At 41.1% G+C, this 22,393-nt stretch overlaps 1 protein-coding gene across 2 annotated transcripts in view; it reads right to left on the bottom strand.

The window, feature by feature from the left end:
- The window catches only part of GRIN2A (glutamate ionotropic receptor NMDA type subunit 2A), a 421,161-nt gene that overhangs the window by 2,507 nt on the left and 396,261 nt on the right, over positions 1-22,393 (bottom strand). For both annotated transcript variants that reach the window (XM_050774166.1, XM_050774165.1), the window contains one exon: positions 6,435-6,673. In XM_050774166.1, coding sequence (XP_050630123.1) covers positions 6,435-6,673 — 239 coding nt within the window. The remainder of the gene's footprint in view (positions 1-6,434; positions 6,674-22,393) is intronic.

Genomic DNA, 22,393 nt, shown 5'->3' with positions numbered 1-22,393 from the left:
GAAAAGGTATCAACCGATGCTCATACAACTGTCAGTGCCTCGGGGTCTCCAAAGTGGCATATAAGGACAGATAACTGAGCCTCCCAGTCCGCCGGGTCACCAATCCAAGCTTTTGTTAAAGTTTCCCAGCATCATCTTTGAAGTTCAGGCACCAGAGACTTAACTACTGACACAGTCAGCATGAAAGGATCATCCATTGTTAACTCTTTGCTGGAATTACCCCTACTGTTATGCGAAAGCTAACAACCAAAGAATGTGTCCTGAGTGGCCAATCAGAAAATCTCTTCTCCATGCACACATTGATTCATCTAAAGGCAGGCATGAAATTCATGTGAGACTCATCATACTCTTTTTGTGGGGATAGATATGGAAGCTTGGATAGAAGGAGTTGCAGTCTTACCATCATGTGGGGGTGTGAGCCTATCAGTGAAGCCATTGTAGTGAAAAGTAGAGCCCAAGGGATAGAGAAAGACATAGTTTGAACCTCTGGAGCCAGTCTCTTGAACTCTTTTACTTAATCCACTCAATCTATTCCTTGTATGTTTGTGTGTGAGTCTATTCAACGTAGCTAGAACTGGGTTTTAGTTACTAGTCATAGTGAAGAGTTCTGGTGACACAGTGACACCACCTTTAAATCCATCCAGGGAACTGAATGACTTAGGGGCTCCTGGGCAGCCCAAATACAAGCACCTCCATCTATATATCTCCTCGTTTTCTACTCTTTCTTCCTTTTAGAAAACAACTGTTTACGTTCACTTAAAAGTAGCTGTTTAACTGTTATCACGGGAAGAGCCCTTGATTCATACCACAATAACAGGCAAAAGGACGTCTGGAACATTTTGATCTGTGGCCTCCCCTGCTTCTCCCCACTCCTACCCCAGATTTCAGCAGCCATACCTACAGGAAACAGTCAGATCAAGGCTGCAGGATTTGACCTGGTCTTCCCAAGGCTGACAGGGAGCCAAACTACGAAGGGGTTTGTAGGGCAGAATTGGCAGTTGCTGCTGACTTTGGCATAAACTACAGGAAAGTATGTGTGATTAACTGTGGACTCTGATAATGGTGGCTCCATCGGTCCCCCATGGTGGGGACGAGCTCACCCTGCAGGGATGCTCACGGAACTGTGACAGCCTCAACTCATTTGTACTGCTCCATTTTTCTTGTAGTAGACAGTCTTTCCACTCCAGCCTTCAAGGAACCGTAAACACAAAAGCCTACAGTTGCAAGTTTGAGCTGCTCTTTCTCTGATCCTCTCCACCCCAGGCTTCATGGTTGGTGAAGGCCCCCTGAGGCCCAGGGCACTGGCATTACACCCTTTCCTGCCTTCCTGCAAACTTATCTGTGATCTTCTTCTATATATAATGTGTGGTTGGCTGTTTGTCCTGCCACAAAATAACATCTGCCCCTGCCCTCATTGCTTCCAGAGCTGCTGGAGCATCCAGACTGTGGATGTGGAAATCTTACAAATGAGTCATGTATTTCACATAGTACAGAGTTGCTTAACCTTTTATGTTAACCTATGTTTTTCTCACCTAACCTTGTAATATAATAATCTTACACTCTGACCCAGAGAGATTCTCCCACTATGGTTGAAAATTAGTGTGACTCTATTTGTCAGAATCAGCCTAGGTCTGTGCCTTTTCTTCCTGTTCGTATCATGAAAATAGAAGTTTTTAAGATTTTTTCCCCCTAAATTTGTACTTTGATTCCAACACACTCCCTTCTGCCACCTGAAGATTCTAAGAACTGCCCTCCACCCCTCCACCCTCAGAGCAACATGCTCCTGACTGCCAAGGTGTGCTGGCTGTCTTTCTATTTGGAGGAGGCTCACAGAAGTAATCAGGGAGATGAGTTATGTTGCAGGAGATGGGAGGATGGCTGTTGATGGCTCTCTCTCATCCCTGGTTTTCCTGGGACACATGCAACATGGCTAAGGCTGTTCCCAGGTGTTGATCTGCCCGGTGAGGCCATGGAAAAAGTCAAAGGGGTGGACCCAGTCTCTACCCCAGATTGGTTGTTTGTTTAGAGATGGGGTCTCACCCTGCTTCCCAGGCTGGAGTACAGTGGGGCAATCATGGCTCACTGCAATATCAAGCACCTGGGCTCAAGCAATCCTCCTGCCTCAATGCCCTGAGCAGCCAGGGCTATAGGCACGAACCATCACGCCTGGCTAATTTTTTATTTTTTGTAGAGATGGGGTCTTGCTACATTGCCCACGCTGGTGTACCCCAGGTTTTGGCAACAGCATTCTCCAACTGATTTGATCCATCTTCTGGAAGGGCTGTTGAGGAGAGGGAATGCAGATTACAGAATAACACGAAGAGCCAGAGGCCTGGAATCCACTAGATGTGAGTCCTGGCTCCATTATGGATTAGCTCTGTGACCTTGCATAAGCCACGTCTATTTGAGCTTCAGTTTCTGCATCTAAAAAATGGGAATTATGCCCTCCTAAGGTGGGCACCAGGGCAAGGTAAAATAATGCAAACAAAGCTCCTAACACCATAGGTGGTCAGTACATGTGAGCTGGACAAGCTGCCCAGTCATCTCTGACCTTCCCTTCTTTACCATCACCTTGTCCGTTTCCCAGGAGCTTAAGCATGCGGTACCCATATGGTTGAAGCTGCAGGAAATGCATGCCACTCTCTACTGCTTAAGATTTGTTCTCGGTAGCCACTCTGACTTTCTGCTTAGACAGGCAGACCAAACCCTACCTTGGGAACCAAGTAAATCCCTGGACTAGAGTTTCTTTCTTAGTTGCAACAACTCTGTCTTTAGTTTCTCTTCTCTATTATTTATAGATCCCAGATACATTTTATGGGTTGTGGAAATAAGATGCCTCTTGGTCTCGCAGTGGGCTCAGAGTCAGGTAAAACCAGTGTTGATGACTCAAGGTGTTGTTCCAGGAAATGTCTGTGCTTTCCTGAAGGGCGCCTGACCTCTCAGAATATTATCCATGGGGCAATGTCCTCCTCAGTCCCTTTGAGCCTGGACCCCATCCCTAAAGCATCTGATTTCCGTTGGTCTCAATTGTGGGTTAGCATGAGGCTTTGTCCATTCTGCTCCAAGCCTCCCTCATCAGGTCTTCCTGGAAAGGCTGCCCATTTTCATTCCCCTCGTTTTTGGCTTTGCTATGTCTCTCATGCCTCACGGAGGCAGCTCTTTTTGCTGATGACAATGAATTATTTTATTCTACATGGGAGGGAAAGCATTTTGGAGAGAAAACAAAAGTTAAGAGCATCCCACAGGCAGGAGGATGCATTTTTGGACGTTGTAAAAGCCAAGGGCCACCGCCCTGGGAGAAGCTTGGTTCCAATGTTAAACAAATGCCTTTTTGGAGTGCTGGACTTCTCCCTCTGCAGTGCCAGGCATGCACGTATCTCTAGTGTGTACTTGCATTGCACTGTGCAGAGGCTTCCCTGGGGATGTTGAGCCTGTAAGGAGAGCTATGTAAGTCTGCTGCATGGTAATAGCTCTACATCTATTGATGTTCAACTTGCTGCAAGGAGAATAACTGATAATAGAGAGATCCAGTTTCTGTGCAGAACCAAACCTGCCTTGGGGAGGGAGTAAATTTCAGAGCATCCAGGATCAGTGTCTTTAAGAAGAAAAAAAACACTTAAATTCTGGAGTAGACTAAAGCCTGCAACCCAACCCTGCACAAACAGGCTAGTTCCCTCTTTCACATCTTTTTCTAGTGTGATAGATGAAGTGAGATGTTTCCTGTTGCTTTAAGGAAACATAAGGTAAAACCATAAAGGTAACCTTTGGGGACTCAATTTCAGGATGGGTCTGGTCATGTCAACCTCAGAGGGCATCGTGAGGATTAGAAGTTAACAAGTCCTCATTCACACATGAGGCATAATTCATTCTGTAGTTGTGATCTCGCACTTGTGGAAAGTAGCTTCTTTGCCTGGGAATTCCCCACTGTGGATTTTGTTAAAGAAATTGATTGTGTGTACATAATGAATTCACTTTTGTTTCCATGTGTGTTCTCCGTGCTGTGTAGGCCAACATGTAAGATGATATATGTGTGAATGTCCACAGAAGACAAGCTTCAGTGGTGGCAGTAGCCCTTGACTGAAAGGAAGGTCATTTTTCTTTTTTCTTTTTTTTTCTTTTTTTTTTTTTTTAAAGAAACTCAGAGCTTTGCTGTGCACCACATCAGGAGCTGAGCCTATTTTGAGTACCCCTAATTAATGAGAGAGGCAGGAAAGAATCACTCAGGACGACATCTCCTATTTAGACACAGCAGGCTGCACTTACTTGAAAAGACAAATATTATCTGGGGAGAAGGAGGGTCCCCATAAGTAGGGCTCCCTGAAACCACTGAAGCAATAATGGCGTCTGAGAGTTCCCAAGGGAGCACAGAAGTTCCCATAAAAGCACATTGCTCTTGGCCAGGTGCAGTGGCTCATACTTGTAATCCCAGCACTTTGGGTGGCCAAGGTGGGCAGATCACAAGGTCAGGAGTTCAAGACCAGCCTGGCCAATATGGCGAAACCCCATCTCTACTAAAAATACAAACATCAGCCAGGTGTGGCCGGTGCCTGTAATCCCAGCGACTCGGGAGGCTGAGGCAGGAGAACTGCTTGAACCCAGGAGATGGAGGCTGCAGTGAGCCGAGATTGTGCCACCACACTCTAGCCTGGGCAACAGAGGGAGGCTCCTCTGTTAATTAATTATTAATTAATACATTAATTAAATAAAGTAATAAATAAAAGCACATTGCTCCCCATAAAATTTGGGGTTCTTCTCCCCTAGGGATGGAGTGGCCAAAGTGCAAATTCCAGCTGGTCGAGGAACTCCACCAACAATGCCTGCCCTGTGCCGCCCAGTTTGCCTTCCATTCCATCCTTTGGAAAGCAAGATATGGGTTTACTTCGTTTCTTAAAATGTTGATAAATCCACTTGGCTTCCTTAGCGGTGTTTTAGATAGAGGAAATGCTCTTCCAAAAACAAGCAAGATTTAGAAGTAAACGCAACAGTGTGCATTTGTTTGGTGATAATCCCAGAATCATTTGGATATGAAATGCCTTTGGTAATTGGCTGGGAGAATTAGCTTAAAGTTGGCATAATACCTAGCTTTATGCACGTACGTTGTTATTTTTAAGCAATCTATGTGTTTAGATGCCATCAAGCTAATTAGGAAATATGTATTTGCACAGAACCCGAGTTTGGAGTGTAACTGGAGAAAATAAATCTTCCTCGCTAAACTAATGTGTACATTCCGAATCTCCACAGTTCTTGAAACTAGCAAATGCTAAGTATACACAAATTTGTTTTAAAGCAATTATTTGGCTTTCTCAGTAAACAATAGCATATAAAATTAGATGTTTTTTATTTATTTATTTTTATTATACTTTAAGTTCTAGGGCACATGTGCACAACGTGTAGGTTTGTTACATATGTATACATGTGCTGTGTTGGTTTGCTGCAATTAGATGTTTTTAAAAAAAGTTTTCACCATTTTTCAAATCCTAATCAATGAAGTTCTTCCAAGGCAAAACCAAAATAAAACAAAACAAAAAACAAGGTGGGCAAATAAGAGAGATGAGTGGATGAACAGATGGATGCGTAGATGGCTGAAATTAATGAATGGATATATAGATAAGAAGGCAGATAGATATGTATTCTGTGCTGTTGTTTATGTTGAGTTGAAGGTATACTTTGTTTTCTGCTTGATATGTGTGCATTTTCTTCTGTTACATCTGTGTTTCATTTCATGTGCTGTTGCATTCCACATGCTCTTTGTGTTTTGTTAGATGTGGATACATAATGCATAGCATTGCAAGTAGATTTTGTTTTGTTGTGCATGTTCTGTTACAATGCATACACAAATTGTAGCATCTTGCATAGCAGCATTAGTAGTGTTATGCAACATACCTGAGCACTAGTGACGGAAGCCACAGGCTGGCTGTGTCTGGCCCAGTGTTTTTAAATTTTTTTAAAATGGAATTAGTTACTAATATTAAAAATGGAAAGGTTTCTAGCAAAATCAGATGACATTTTCTCTTTTTAAAAAACTAGAAGACCTGATAATATTGATCCTACTTTCCCATAAGACAATACTCAGCAGGAGTTGAGGATGGCTGCCCGCTACTGGTAAGGCAAACATTATGCGATTGGCCACAGTCCTCAGTATTCCCTATCGTTCTCTCACTTTGATACTGAGGTTTAGCTGCCGTCTCACGTCATTTGTGCTATTTTTTCTCATGTCCCGCCTGCTGCACCCACTCCCATTTCCTTTCTGCCTTCCATAGTCATCTAGGTTTTCACCTCCCGGCTTATGAATGCACAAAATCTGGATGCTCTTTTGACAAGCCCAAAAAGGGCTGGCAAGAGAAGAAAGTGCAGACCCCACTGAGACGTCAAGAACCCACGCGTTTTTCTAAACCTGCTTGTGGTGCAAGGAAGTAGCCCCCGGGGGTACTGACCCTGCTGATGGAGAAGAGCAACCCAGGCCGGTCGGAGCACACGCCCGTGAAACAGAAGCGCAGCTTCCAGTAGAAGAGGTGCTCCCAGATGAAGGTGATGAGGCTAAGGGCCATGGCCGCGGCCAGCATGTAGAACACGCCCGCCATGTTGTCAATGTCCAGCTGGCTGCTCATCACCTCGTTCTTCTCGTTGTGGCAGATCCCCGTGAGCCACAGGGTCTCCAGCTCCTCCATCTCACCTAGACAGGATACAACATTCATAGTCAGTGAGGACCAGAACATGCATTTTGGGGCAGATGCTTCTGGGTTTGGAACAGACGATGTGCAACTCACAGCTATGTAACCATAAGGCAAGTTTCTGAGTTTGCTGATTCTCCATTTGGTCACTTTTTGAGTGAAGATAATAGTGATTACGAAGCCTACCTAATATTGTTGCAGTGATGAAATTTATATATAAAAATAGAGAACATATATATATATATATAGCAGACAAAGTACAGCAAGGTTATTCTCTATTAATATATATTTATATATTATATACATACAAAATATATATAACTTAGCACAGTTCCTGGTTTTGGTTTCGGTTTTTGGAGTTTTGTCTTTTTTTTTTTTTTGGTCATTATTATGTTTTTCTGACCTTGCTTTTCCCTACCCCTGCCCCCAACACCCACCCAAGCTTTGAACAAGACATAGGAATAAAAGCGCAGAATGTGCAATAGAAAGACTTCATTGCAATTCTGACTTCATCATCTGCTAGCTGTATGGCCTCGGAGCTACAGTTATCCTGTCTGTGAAATAGGCATAATAATAGAACATACTTCCTCTATAGAGTTGCCATGAGGATCAAATGACATAAGAATGTGTAAAATCCCTAAAGGACCCAGATCATAGTAGGTTTCATAAGTAGTATGTTTGCTACTATTTATTGTTGTGAAGAAAATGCCTAACACAGTGCCTGGCCTATGGCAATCCTCAAATATATTTCTTTTTTTTCTGTTTAGAACATTCAGGATTACTTAGAAAAGTCACACATGAGCAGTATACTTAGAGCACAAAACTTTAATTGAAAAGAGACATCCAGCTGGCTCTGAATGGACCCTTGCAAACTAAAGTATCCCCACCCCCCAACTTCAGTAGGCAATTAAATAACCAGGTGGTTTTTTCCAATGGGGGAAGAAAACAGTAGGCATGCTTAGAATTATTCTCTCTCTTCTATGTGCATTTTATCCAGTTGCCATTTAGGAGAAAATCCTCTGATCTAAACATCTAGCAATTATATACTAACTGTCTAGCAATTCACTAAACTATGGTACTTAGACTATGATTCAGCCTTTAAAAATGATCTTTCAAGGACAGTAAAAATCAAGGAAGATGCATATGTTAAATGAAAAGTATGACTATATTTTATGTGTATATGTATATACATGATGTCTAAGATGTAATGGGGACATGCTGAGAAAAATTAAGGAAATACTCCGAATGTTTATATCAATTCTTTTTGAAGAAGTCAATCATAATGATTGATTTAATATTGGTCTTTAAGTTATGTGAAATTAGCATGTATTGTTTTTGGTTTGTTCTCAATCTTGAATGATATGGCTGAATATAAAAATCAAAGTTGACAATTATTTTTCCTTGACCTTTTGAGGATGTTAAATTTTCTTCTGATCTGGATGGCAGTTGTTGAAAAGTTGGCTAATCATCTTATTACCGTTACTTTCTATGTAATCTATATTTTCTCTCCAGTTGCTTTTGAGAATTTCACTTTGTCTTTGGTGTGAAGTCTAGGTGTGGTTTGTTTTATTGGTTCAGCTCTGGACTTAGTATGATTTTTCAATTTGAATACTTACAACTTTAGTTCTGGCAAAAATTCACCTACTGTGGCTTTGAACATTACTTCTCCCCATCATATCTTTTATTAAAAAGTTAATAGATTTTATTTTTTAGAGTGGTTTTATAGTTACAGAAAAACTGAACAGAAAGTACAGAGAGTTCCCATATACTACCTCTCCCCACTCCCTTCAGTTTTCCCTATTAATATCTTGCATTAGTGTGGTACAGTTTTTACAATTCGTTTGGGTAAATACCTAGGAGCATTATTGCTAGAATATGCAGTAAGTCTGTTTTTCAGCTTTGTAGGAAACTGTCAACCTTTCTTCCAAAGTGGCTGTACTATTTTGCACTCCCATCAACAATGAAGAGAGCTCCTGTTGCTCCAAGTCCTCACCACCCTTATCGTTGTCAGTGTTCGTGTTAGCATTTGGGGTTTTAGCCACTCTCATAGGGATGTAGTGCTCGCTCATTTTTTCAATTCGCAATTCCCTAATGGCATCTAATAGTCCCATCTTTTTTTTTTCCTGAAAACTTTAAAATACTGTAGACCTTTTCATTCTCTCTTCTAGGTTATTTACCTTGTTTTAATATTTGCATTCTTTTTTTCTCTCTGTGCTGCATTTGGGTGATTTCCAATAGATAAATTTTCACATTAATTTATTCCTTTCTTAGTAATATTTAGCTTTATGTTTTAATTTTAATTGTGATACTCATTTGGTTTTTTTTACAGTTCTGCCTGTTCTTTTTGTCATAATATCCCACCCTTTTATGATTTTCAAAACTTTTATATATTTAATAGTTTTAAACCTCTAGTCTTTCAGATGACTCCCCCCAACCCCCACCTTAGTTCTTGGGATTCTCATCCCTCTGTTTGCTGCGTGTTCTGACTCTCATGGTGGGTTACTTCCTTGTGACATCTGTAACTTTTGACCATGAGCTAATCTTCTGCCAAATTATTTTCCCTCTAAGCCCCATGGGACTCCCAAGAACACTAGGCTATAGAAACATCCCTACAGAGAGTTTCTGGGTTTGCTTCTGCCACGGTTCCATGGTTCCAGGAATTTTCAATGGATGAGTTTTTGTATGGAAAAATTTTTACTTTGATTACTACACCATTTAAGTAGCATGCATTTGAACTCACATGCTCATTTGGGCTTTACTTTCTTACTGAGAGCTTCAAACAGATGGTAAACCTCCTTGCATTTTCTTCACTTTGATGGACAGAGATTTTCCTAGTTTTCTTTTTACAGACTAAGTGACTCATGAAAGGTCTCGAATGTATTAACCAGAAAAAAGCATACATGCTAATAAGGTTTTTTACAAAATAGGAAATCCATCCCCTTTTGAGTTTCTCACACACAAAAATGGGTGCTGATCAATCAGTCATGTAGGTAAAGGGATGAGAAGAGGGTATCTTGATTCAATTCCTTTTCTTCCAACAGCCTCCCATATTTCCACACAATCACAAAGGTCATGGGAGACTTTGAAATAATATCTCACTGTCCACCAACACTGTCTCAAACTCATCCAGATTTCTCTGCCCACCATGTACCTCAGACCTGCACGACTGCTTCCTCTTCTCACAAAAACACCAATGCCATTCCTTTCAAAATACAATGTGCTATTGACTTCCCTCTCCCTTTGGAGGTGTTTTGTTTTGTTTTGTTTTGTTGCAATGGGGTCTCACTCCAGTCACCCAGGCTGGAGTGCAGTGGTGCGATCATAACTCCTTACAGCAGCAACTTCCTGGGCTCAGGTGATCCTCCCACCTTAGCCTCCGAAGTAGTTGGGACGACAGGCACACGCCACCATGCTGTGCTAAGTTTTTGTATTTTTAGTAGAGATGAGGTTTCACTATCTTGCCCAGGCTGATCTCAAACTCCTGGGCTCAAGCAATCCACCTGGCTCAGCCTCCCAAAGTGCTAGGATTACAAGCGTGAGCCACTGTGCTCAGACCCTTTGGAGTCTGTGAGGACACAAAAATGGGTCTTCTCGCTATGACTCATCAGATTCCCAGAACATCTTCCTTTCGGTGTTACCCCAAAGAAAGCCAGGTTTGTAAGCCTGTAAGGAGGGCAGTCTGATACAAGAAACATCATCTTGATTCCTTTCAGGATGTAAATAAAAAGATTTCCTTCTGCCCTTTGCCCAAACAATACCTCTTTTTACAGGAAGTCAACCTGGTAAAGCAGACTCCAATTTCAAAAAAAAAGAGCAAATGCACATTTCTCATTACCAATTACAGCCTGTTCCAATCATTTTCAAATCAATCATTTCCTGCCTCGTGGCCCTCTTTGACTAGTGTACTGAACTATAGTTCAAATACTTTCTTATTTCATTTTTAATTTACTCAAGTATATTGTAATCTCCTGGAGGGAGATCAGGGACCATGTTTTATGGTTTTGATATTTTTCGTGGCCTGCAGCACGTAGTGAGCATTGAATCCATATTTTCTGTTTCTGTTTCTTTTCTTATATCCCCAGGCTTAAATTGGGCAGCATTGCAGAAGTGTTCAAATCTGTTTAGTGAGTTACTCTGCCATATAAATAGATGGAATACAAAGCAAAGGGGAACCCGCAGCGGGCTTGAGAGTAAAAGGCTGGGAAATGTGCATCCTTTAGGTAGGGTGAAGCATCAAATGTCATTTTTCCAAGGAGTGGCTCTATGATATTCATTCTGCTGTCAGTTTCTCCTATTAAAAAGGCCGTGATCTTTGTCAGTGTGATCTTGTGAACTAGAGCTGGTAAATGGGACAATTAAATCTCTTTCCTGAGGCAGACGCATTCTTGCTGGGAAGACACAAGCTAAATGCTCTCTTGGGAACAGATGGAGCCTGGGAAGTTTTGGGGTTGCAGTCAAACCACACTGCCTTTGTCTCCCCACTGGAGAGGACTGGTCCCCATGTAATGCTCAAAGCCCTCTCCTTTTGTGTTTCCACCTCCTCCAATGACAGTAAGCTCATGTACATTTGCAGAACTTCTTTGTGCCCGTGGGAACTTGCACCTGTTCTTCCTGTATCTGTTTTCAGGGGAGATGTTTCCAGCCACAAGTATCTCTGCCAACCACTTAGTTCTGCACCATCCTGAGGAAAGCTGTAAGTTCAGTAGAAGGAGCAAGGTGTCAAGGTCACTCTTTTCCTAATGCTTGCAACATTAAAAGACAGAGTAATAGAGTTTCAGGTGTCAACCGTCAGAGAGATGCAGAATCTAAAAGGGAACAGGCAAGGATAATTGAGGCAGTGTTGTGTGTGTCTCCAGCTTGCTTCCATTGGCTGCTTGGGTGAGTCTGTAAGAAGGCTGGTTAGACAAAAGGTACAGAAAGGATGCAGAGAGTGCAGGAGTTTATCCCATTACCCATCCACCCACCGGCAAGGAGGAAGCCAGAGGTTTTATATTTGCAAAAAGGAACGAAAGAAAATTCAACTAGATACTGTTCAGCAAATTACAAGAAAGAATGTTTCAGGTAGAAAACACTAGAATGAGGTATAAAAGAAAGCACCTTTCCCTGAAGATTTTGGGAAGCACGTCCAATCATCTGGTAAGGTCTAGATAGTAACATGGAGGTATACTACAGTCAATATCTGAGTCAGACGGCCTGCATTAGACTCTTGCCTTCCACATGTACTGGCTCTTTGATCATGGTCCAGCCACTCTACTTAATCTATCCAACTACTCTTCCATTCATGTATCTATTTTTCTATTTAACAAAATTATATAAAATAGACTGTCCTTCAGGTACTATACTAGAGTTTTAAAAAATTAACTCATGTAACCTTAATGTGGCTGGTCTATTTTACAGACGAGGGCACGCAGGTGCACAGAGGTTAGAATTTACTCAGTCACTCTAAGCTTCAGTTTTAATATCTAGAAAATGGGAGTACAACAGTATTTATCTTATAGGAGTTTTGTTAGAATTAAATGATGTTGCATACACACAGTGCCTGGCATACACTAATTACAAAATAAGTATTTCTGGAGATATTATTATTGCCTGAAATCAGGGAAGCTGGCGGGTGGGATGGACCATATAATGCTCTCTGTGCCCTTCTAACTCACTCTATCTATGATTCCAAGAATGCAAGTCCAGGGAGACGGTTCAGCTCCCCATGGAGACTCTGTTACATCCAAAATGAGAGAAATCATTTCTCTATTTGCCCTGACTCATTCTCAGCACTTCCAGAGGAACTGCAGTTTTCGGGAACAGACTTTATAGCAAGCAATGTGACTAGCCTTCAAACTTCCCAAGTACCTCTCCCCTGAGGTCAGTTGTGAAAAATCCATTTTGAACCTGTACCCGTTAGGCTTTGTCCAAAATTTGCTGAAACGTATCTTCTAAAATCAGCTTCCACAGGCACATGTCTACATATTTTTTTTTTCTTGGTTTATTGCCAAAGCACCTGACCCAAGGCAGTGATAGTATGAAAAGAGAGAGTATGGGGTTCTGAGAAGCTGAGTTCGATGTTCTATTTCGTGTCTGGTCAAGGAAGCTGTTGCTTTTTGGTTTTCTGAGGACTTCATTTGTTTTTTCTTTACTCATTCATTCATTCATTGAAAAGAGAATATTTCTAAAGCACTTAACATGTGGCAAGCATCTTTGTATTTTCATATAGAGATGAATTACAGATAGTCTTTGGCCTCTAAGAGCTCATTTCTGTGTGAGAGAGTCATGAAAAGCAGTAGTTATGGCAAAATGAGGTGATTGGATTTGCACAGGGCTGGAGGCAGGAAGAAACAGGGAGTGTTGAGATCAGAGAGCAGTTCAGGATTTCTGGGAAAGAAGAAGGGATCAAAGGAGGAGCCTGAGGATTAGAAGCCAGAATGCTAAGAACTCAATTTTCATGCTAAGAAGTCTGGGGTACCCAGGGAACAGTAAGGCCGTCAGATGTACACCTGTAGTGAACACCCAACTATTTTCTTAGTGGACCCAAGATTCTTCAGTTGTTGCTCATGTTTCTCCAGTCATGGTCCCCGATTGGAAATCCAGTGTCTCCTCACATACAATAGAAGGTAAGCTGTGATGAGTGTGCAATGTCTCATTCAAATTGCAAATGTGTACAATGGTGCTACCATGTGGAGGAAGGTCACCAGTCAACTCTATCTGGGTGACACAGTCACTATTAGAGTCCTGTCCTGATTTCAGAGTCAGATAGAAGATGCAGCTTAAGCTCTCCTGTTCCGAGGTTATGTAGTGACTGGGAGAAACCCACTTGCAAGAAACTGCTCGCAAGGATTCATTGTAAACTGTCACCAATATCATCATCACCCATTACAGTCTACTCTGGATATACCAGCTGCGTGGTATTGTGCTGAAAACTTGGCAATAACTATCTTTGGCATATAGTTCAGAGGTCTCCACCTCCAGGAAGTCTTCCCCGAATGAACAGGAATGTAAATACGAGGCCATGGTTTCCTTTACCATAACATCCTGGATTTTTTTTTTTTTTTTTTTTGTATAGAATTTGTCACACTGCAATGTAATTGTCACTGGGAGGTGGGTTTATTCAGGGCAGGAATCTTGTCTTATTCTCCTTGTACCCCCAGTCTGTGGTACAGGTCTTGGCACATGTGGTTCATAACATTGCACCAACTGTGGATAATACAAGGCTCCTGCCTCCTTGATTAGTTTGTGATCCACAGATCTGAGGATCAATCAGAGCCCAAGAAAGGAAGAAATTTGAGAAGCCCCAGGCAAAGGGGTGAGGCATAGATTCTGAAACCCAGAAATCAAGGCTGGCTCTTGGGCGAGTATGTTCCAATCAAAGATCCTAGCAATAGAGCCTGGTGGTTTCCCACAGGGAACAGACTTCCATCTATAGCTGAAAGACGTCAGAAGGTTGTTGCTGCTGATCTCATTAGGGTTTGCTGTGAACACCGAGAGGCTAACTGACCCCATTTCCATCCTGTTTCATGTGTTGCCCAGAGGTTGGGTACTTTGGGCTTCTCAGAAGCCCGATTGGAATTGGAAATGGCAAAGGAACAACTTTTTTATGGGAAATCTAGGGCACAGATTCATTGGCAGGCTCGTGTTCTCAATGGCAACAGACTCGGTCATTGTGAGTTCTGAACGGTGGTCCTGCAATTGGGGATGGCATGGGGAGATACAGAATTAGGGCCAAATCCTCTCCTTACCCAGTTGTCCTGTAGATGAAAGGAAGTTGCATATCAGATTTGGGGATGTGGTCTGTGGTCTTGGAGCCGAGTAAGATCAGTTAGACCATCTGAGCTTCGACCCTGAGGGCCTAGCTTCATTAATTCCACCGTCTTGACTCAAAGCCATGTGAGGCAAGTCCACCCTCCCAGATGCAGCAATAAGCAACTCATTCCTTTCTCTCTTCCCTGTGGTGACCCAACACCCATGTTTTTTTAAAGACAAATTTAAAAACTCTCAAAAGGACAAAACAAAGACCCAATAAATCTGACAAACAAGCCAAAAAAAATGAGCTAGAGAAAAATAAGACCCAAGTAACCTTGGGTTCAGAAATAATATTCTGGAGCCTATGACCTCTGTTCTCATGATCTCAGAGGGTCACTCTTTGCTGAAGAGAAAAAATACTTTTGATGGTGGTGGTGATAGGAAATAGTACAAGATTCTGGACACAAATAGATTGAATTTGGGAGATAAATATTCCTTATTTAAATGTCAGAATATTCCATTTCTGTATAATGCTGAGAAGTCACAAAACCAAAATAAAAATAGGGCTAGGCTTAAATGTATCCAGTTAGAGGCAGGGACAGGCTGTCTTTGGCATAAATGTTTCACCGCCACCTTCCAACTGAGGTTTCTGCTCCATGGATGAAACTTGAGTATTGTCAAGTTCATTGCTACTTGTCACATTGCAGGATTTCACAGGCCACGTGATTAGCTGCACAAGTTGGATGGAGTTGGGGGATTTTATGCACACAGGTTCCCAACCATAAAATCCCCCAACTCCGGCTGGGTGCAATGGCTCATGCCTGTAATCCCAGCACTTTGGGAGGCCGAGGCAGGCGGATCACCTGAGGTCAGGAGTTCAAGACCAGCCTGGCCAACATGGTGAAACCCTGCCTTTACTAAAAATACAAAAAATTAGCTGAGTGTGGTGGTGGGTGCCTGTAATTCCAGCTACTCAGGAGGCTGAGGCAGGAGAATTGCTTGAACCTGGGAGGTGGAGGTTGTGGTGAGCCGAGATTGTGCCATTGCACTCCAGCCTGGACAATAAGAGTGAAACTCTGTCTCAAAAAAACAAAAACAAAAACAAAACAAAACCAAAAAAACCCAACTACAACTTGTGCAGCTTCCCAACCAGTGTCTCTTTCAGAAGAAAAATTAAAAAGAGGATTGAACAATAGAGGACTGGACAACTCTATCGAACATCAAATAATACGCATGGTCACAATTTTCCATTACTGGATGAAGTTGGAGAGATATAATTCTTTGAAGTAGGATGGCAGAAACCTTGTAGGAATCCAGGAAATCTTATTATATACCAGGTTCTTCTGGAATCTGCTTAACCAATTTGCCTCACACAAATAAAGATGGTGAAGCTGACATGGCTTAAAAGGCACATGCATTTGTGAGCACAAATGAATTCATAGTGACTTTTTGCCATTGCATATTTTCTCAATCAAGAGTCCTCAAAACCTGATGACTTATGTGAAGGATATGAGGACTTTTTAATATCACAAAGGGGTTCTTGTGTTTTAAACATATATAGATTTAAGAAAAAAAAAGACAGCAATAACTTCAGATCCCGTGCTGTTTTGACAGCCCCTAGCTAAACTGGGGTTCCAGTACTACAGCAGCTAACAACCCTGCCCTAATGGTCAATGAGGGGAGGTAAATCTGGGTGTTTACATGTGCCTTTCACAGGATGCTGCTTTTACCTGGTAGACGGTCTCATGCCTAGTTTTCTTATCCATGACCAGGGGATCTCTCCCAGGAGGAACTTGTTTATAACTGCCGATGCCCTTGCAGCTCTTGTCTGACCTATGTTCAGTTTATGTCTGCCTGATCATCACTCTGGCACTGGAAGCCCAACCCTGTAGTCTCCCCAAGGGAAAACCCAGTCTGCAGCAGTTTCTAGTTCTTCAGATGAAAGATGCAAATTCAATACACCACAATATAGAAAATAAGCTCAAAGATGTATTACTTGCACATCCTGGGCAGGGAAGGTGCAATGAATCAAGAGGACAGTTTTCTGCTCCTGCGTCACACAAGGCAAGAATGAAGAGTCAACCCGAGAAAGAGAGAATGTGGCAACTACTAGTACATGAAAGGAAATAGGGTGCAGGTCACTTTAAGTTTGCAGGCAAATGCCTGAATGATCCGTTTAAAGGAAGTAGTGGGAAAGCATGGAGCTTGGTCTCCCAGCTGGGGGCGATGCCTCTGAGTTCTTATCTCTGGCCAGGGGCTTGAGCCATTTGGGTGTGATGCTTCACTTGTAATACCAAGGCAACCTGTGCTGTGTTGCTCAGTTCTACATGCCAAGAAATAGCTCCTTCCTTTCAGCAAGTAAAATGATCTCACTGCTTTTCAGGTTCTTTTTTATTGAAGTGTTGTCAACAAGTTCTCTAAAGCTGTAAAATCCAGAAGCAAAATGGATCAATTCCATTTGATCACTATTCCCCATTGCTTAGTATACACAAGGAGCTTAATGGGCACTGGAAACTTGGTTGTGGAATGAAAAGAGAAGGAGAGAGTAGAAAGGAAAGAAAAGAAGACAGGGAAGAGAAGGAGGAGAAAGAAGAAGGGGAATGGAGAAGGACAGAAAGTGAGAAATAAAACTTATTACAGAAAGGACCCCATATCAGCTGTCAGAACCATCTGTAACTAAAGCAGAAGGAAGACCCTGTTTTTCTTTCCATAGAGGGTAATAGGGGTGGTGTGCAGGGCTGGGTTATGACTTAGGAGAGCTCTCAGCTCTCCCTTTGATGACATCTTCCCCCTCCCCAGGTATGGAGGTGCTCCTCTCACCTCCTCTCCCTTATCCCAAGTCTAAGGCACCAGATGGGGTGAGATCGTGGCCAAGGATGAGCGGAAGAGCACATGGGGGTGGGAGAAAAGCAACATATCAATTCTAACTCAGGAAAGTAGGTGGGGCAGACTCCGCAGTCCTCTGCCCCTATTGTACTGATGCTAAATCGGAGGTCAGGCTACATGAACCAAGGTCACAAAATAAGGCAATGTGGATGTTGGGGAAAGAATCTGGATCTCTGAATGATTGGTTATGATCATACAGCAACAGCCAACCACACAGCCACTGATGAAGACACCTAGAGTTCAGCTGCATAAGCCAGCTTTACCTCTCACAGAAGGTAGAAAAGGAGCACTTGGAAATTGGAGAAGTTACATGCGCTGCTGGCGGGAATGTAAATTGGTTTACGTCTTCGGAACAGTGTTCAAAGTATCTACTAAAGCTGAGTAGATGCGCTCTATTACCCTCAGTTTCATTCCTAGGTATATTTCCAAACCAATAAGTTCCTTTGTGCACAAAAAAGGTATAAAAATATCCAAAGCAGACAAAAACTAAAAGTGATATAAATGCACATCAACAGCAAAATGGGTAAATTTGTATGATAAAATACCACCCAGCAATGAAAAAAACAATGAGCTGTGATTACATGTAGTAATATATATTAATGTCATAAAAGACATCAATGAATACATGTTGTATGATTCCACCATTTATTTGAGGGTCAAAAGAAGGCAAAAAACACCCCATGGTCACGGAGGACAGAATGTTGATTACTTGTGGGGGGAGTACTGGCTGGTAGGGGCCACGAGGAAGCTTTCTAGGATACTGCTCACATTTTATAGCTGAATCTGGGTGGCAGTTGCACAGCTGTATACAAATTAACTGGACATTGGGATTTGTGTAATATAATGAATGTATGTCATAGTTTATAGAAGGTAACAAATAGAAAAAAACAGTGAGTGGCATAGTACAGGTATAATTATTCTTTTACTTTGGGGGTTAAGTGAGGTAATAAGGAAAGTTGAAGAAAACAGACTTTCTAAACCAGAGAGAAAAATAAAAACTTTTTTTTTAAAGTGTGAAACTTGCTTACAAAAAGAGAAAATTTCTTTAAGGATAAGGGGATATGAGTCATGTTTAGTTAAATTCTTCCAATTGTTGGAATTGTTTCAAAAGAACATGTCACTTTTATTGTTTAAGCCAGAGGTCAGTAATTTTTTTTTTTATGTAAAGGGCCAATTAGTAAATATTTTCAGCACTATAGGCCATACGATCTGTATCACAACTACTCAACTCTGCCTTTGTAGCACAAAAACAGCCATAGACAATACATAATACAGGAATGAGTGTGGTTGTGTTCCAATAAAACTTTATTTATAAAAAACACACAATGGGCCATAGTTTGCAGAATTCTGCTTTAACCAATCAAAACATGAAACTTGAAATAACTTTTTATATTTATATATAAGAGATAGCATGTTGTACCTTCTAAAATAGCAAAAAGAACTGTAATGCCTAATGCTGCTAGATCGTGGTAACATTGGTATGTTGATCCACTATTACTAGTACTTTAGATGGGAACAAAACTTTTTTTTCTTTGAGACAGGGTCTTGTTCTGTCACCCATGCTAGAGTGCAGTGGAAGGAACAATGCTCTATGCAGCCTCAACCTCCCAGGCTCAAGGAATCCTCCCACCTCAGCCTCCAAAGTAGCTGGGACCACAGGTGCATGCCACTATGCCTAGATAATGTTTTTATTTTTTGTAGAGATGGGGTCTCACCATGTTGCCCAGGCTGATCTTGAACTCCTGGGCTCAAGCAATCCCTCTACCTTGGCATCCTAAAGTGCTGGGATTACAGGTATGAGTCACTGCATCCAGAGGAAACAAACCTTTTAGGCATCAATATGATGCTATATATCAAGACTCCTAGAGATCTTTAGAACTATTAACCCTTTAAATTCGACATCTAAGGGTTCGTTGCAAATAGTTCAAAAGAAAAAAGAAATAGGCATGAAGATATTTCTTCCATCATTATCTATACTAGCAAAATACCAAAATATGTAGCATTTGGAAAATAATGTAATGGTTTCTGGTTTAATAAAGATGATACTTTATGCAAAAAATCGAAATAATTTTGAAAGCAGATAATGTAGTTACATAAGAATGCTTAAAATGTAATAATAAGTGAAAAATCATGGAATATAAAAGTGTATCTAACCAATGATTATAATTATTTAAAGAAATGTGTCTGCAAGCAACAGGGATCAGGAGATAATATCTAAATTAAAAATAATTATGTTAAAGTTGCAGGTCGGGGTGATTATATGTACAGTCAGCCCTTTCTGTATTTGTGAATTCAAATGATCATGGATTGAAAATATTTTGGGGAAAAAATGGTGTCTGCGCTAAACGAATACAGACTTTTTTTTTCTTGTCATTGTTTCTTAAACCATATGGTGTAACAACTATTTAGATAGCATTTATATTGCATTAGGTATTATAAGTAAACTAGAGATGATTTAAAGTATAAGAAAAGATGTGCGTGGATTATATTCAAATGCTATACCATTTTATATCAGGAACTTGAGCATCCACAGATTTCGGTGTCTGCAGGAGGTCCTCAAACCAATCCTTCACCATACTGAGGGACCAATGTATATATAATACACTGCCTTTCCAAATGAAAGCATTTAAAAAATATAGACTGAGAGGGATTTGGGGCCACTCTTTATCCATCCCATAAATCTTGCACGAGCCTATGTGACATCAATGTTTGACTTACCAACAAGCCATTCATTATGTCTTATTTCCACTTTGATGGTTCTCTTGACATTTGACTTTCCCTGGTTTGAGCAATTCACTGCTTGTCAGGCACGGGCCTGGCATGCTGACCTTGTACTAATCCTGGTGTTGGATTGATAACAGACACTAAGATTCTGAATCTCAACAGGCCTGTTAGGGAAATCACTGCAAATTTACGCAGATAAAATCCCCTGGAGTTTTAACACTGAGGAAGAGTCAATGGCTCTCCAGGAAATTTATGGATTTTATCTGTTTCTTAAGTAAGTACTGTTCCATTATTATTCCAAATATGTCTCTAGTTAAAATTAGGAGGGAAATAAACAAGTCTAATTTTTATGGTACCAGCTGGTCACAGGCCAATGGAGAAGCAGTTAAGTCCTTTATTGCTAATCTATGCTTAGAACTGACATTTTTCTTCTTTAAAAACGTTGCATTTCTGAATAAATTGTTTGCCCTAGACAGTCTTTAGGTCATAGGAGAGTAAAAGTGACTTAGTTGTTGGGGCATCAAAATGGTTATTAATGATCACCCCCTTCTGCCATCTATATCAGTATATTATCCTTGTGTATACATGATGTTTACGTGCATGCAAAGGTCATCCATGAACATGGGAGCAATAATGAAATCCATATAAAAAATTAGACTCAATCAATGGTCTTTAGCCGCACTTTCCCCATGGTTTCAAATGAGACCCCGTCTACATGTATAAGGAATCAGGAGAGCCATTGTGTCCAAATCTAGTTCCAGATCCGATTTAATTGATAGAAGTGCTGGCTCAGTCTTTGCCCAAATGTGGGGTTTTCAGTTTTGCCTGCTTTATTTTTAACACTGTTATTATAGTCAATAAATGAAAATGAAATCTTTGGAAGCAATAAAGGCTTTCATGTCTATTTCGATCCTTCCTGAATGAGGAAGCTTAACATTAAAGCTTATCTGACTACGTCTTCCATTCATAGCCTACCCTCATATCTCCTATGTTCTTTATTGTGGTTGGCATGTGGACTGATGCTTAGAAGTGCCAAACCATTTATGCCTCTAGTGTTCACAATCACCAAGGTCTCTGTGTAAACCTAATTAGAAGCCCTGAGAGAAAAAGAATGAATAAAACACAGGGCAAAGTTTCAATATTATAGACCGCAACTGAATGATTGGATGGCCAGAGATGTTTGTACTCAGCATTTGTCAATCAGAGGATAAAATGTTTCTAAATGGTAAATATTGTATGTAACAAACCTGCACGTTATGCACATGTACCCTACAACTTAAAGTATAATAATAATAAATAATTTTTTTTTTAAAAAAAAGAGTGATTCTTAAACCTTATGGATGGAGCTGAAGACTATTATTCTTAGTAAACTAACAAAGGAACAGAAAACCAAATACCCCATGTTCCCACTTTCAAGTGGAAACTAAAGGATGAGAACACATGGATATATAGAAGGGAGCAACACACACTGGGGCCTAATGGAGGTTGGAGGATAGGAGGAGGGAGAGGATCAGGAAAAACAAATAATGGGTACTAGGCTTAATACCTGGGTGATGAAATAATCTGTACAACAAACCCCCATGACACAAGTTTACCTATATAGCAAACCTGCACATGTACCCATGAACTTCCAGTTTTTTAAAAAGGATTATATGGCTGGGCACGGTGGCTCACACCTGTAATCCCAGCACTTTGGGAGGCGGAGGCAGACAGATCACCTGAGGTCAGGAGTTCAAGACCAGCCTGGCCAACATGGCAAAACCCTTTCTCTACTAAAAATACAAAAATTAGCTGGGCGTGGTGGTGGGTGCCTGTAATTCCAGCTACTCAGGAGGCTGAGGCAGGAGAATCGCTTGAACCCAGGAAGCAGAGGTTGCAGTAAGCTGAGATCACACCACTGCATTCCAGCCTGGGCAACAAAAGCAAAACTCTATCTCAAAAAAAAAAAATATATATATATATATATATATGTGTGTGTGTGTGTGTACGTGTGTGCAAAGGGAGCAAATGCCTGCTTTAAGAATTTTCACTTAAAAGTTACAAAATATTATAAAATTATGTACATGGAGATTCAAATTAGAACACTAGATAAAAAGTATAAGTTTCAATTAAAAAAAAAAAACCTTAATGTGCATTAGAATCATCCAGAAAGGATGTAGAAATACCCCACAGGAGGTGAAAGTTAGGTGTATTTTCGTTTGGCTTGCCAAGTGATTCTATTGGATGCAAAAATGTCAAAAGCATCTCCACATGCAAGGGCAATAGAGCAGGAGTGTTTAATCATTTTTATATCCCACCACCTGGAGTTTAAAATCTGCTCAGTTGTTCTTTGTTGAATCAACGACTAGAGGGGAGAATGAATGAATGAACAAATGGGTGAA

This window comes from Macaca thibetana, chromosome 20 (assembly GCF_024542745.1).
Source record: "Macaca thibetana thibetana isolate TM-01 chromosome 20, ASM2454274v1, whole genome shotgun sequence".
NCBI classification, from domain to species: Eukaryota; Metazoa; Chordata; class Mammalia; order Primates; family Cercopithecidae; genus Macaca; species Macaca thibetana.
This window is presented reverse-complemented; position numbering and strand designations above follow the sequence as displayed.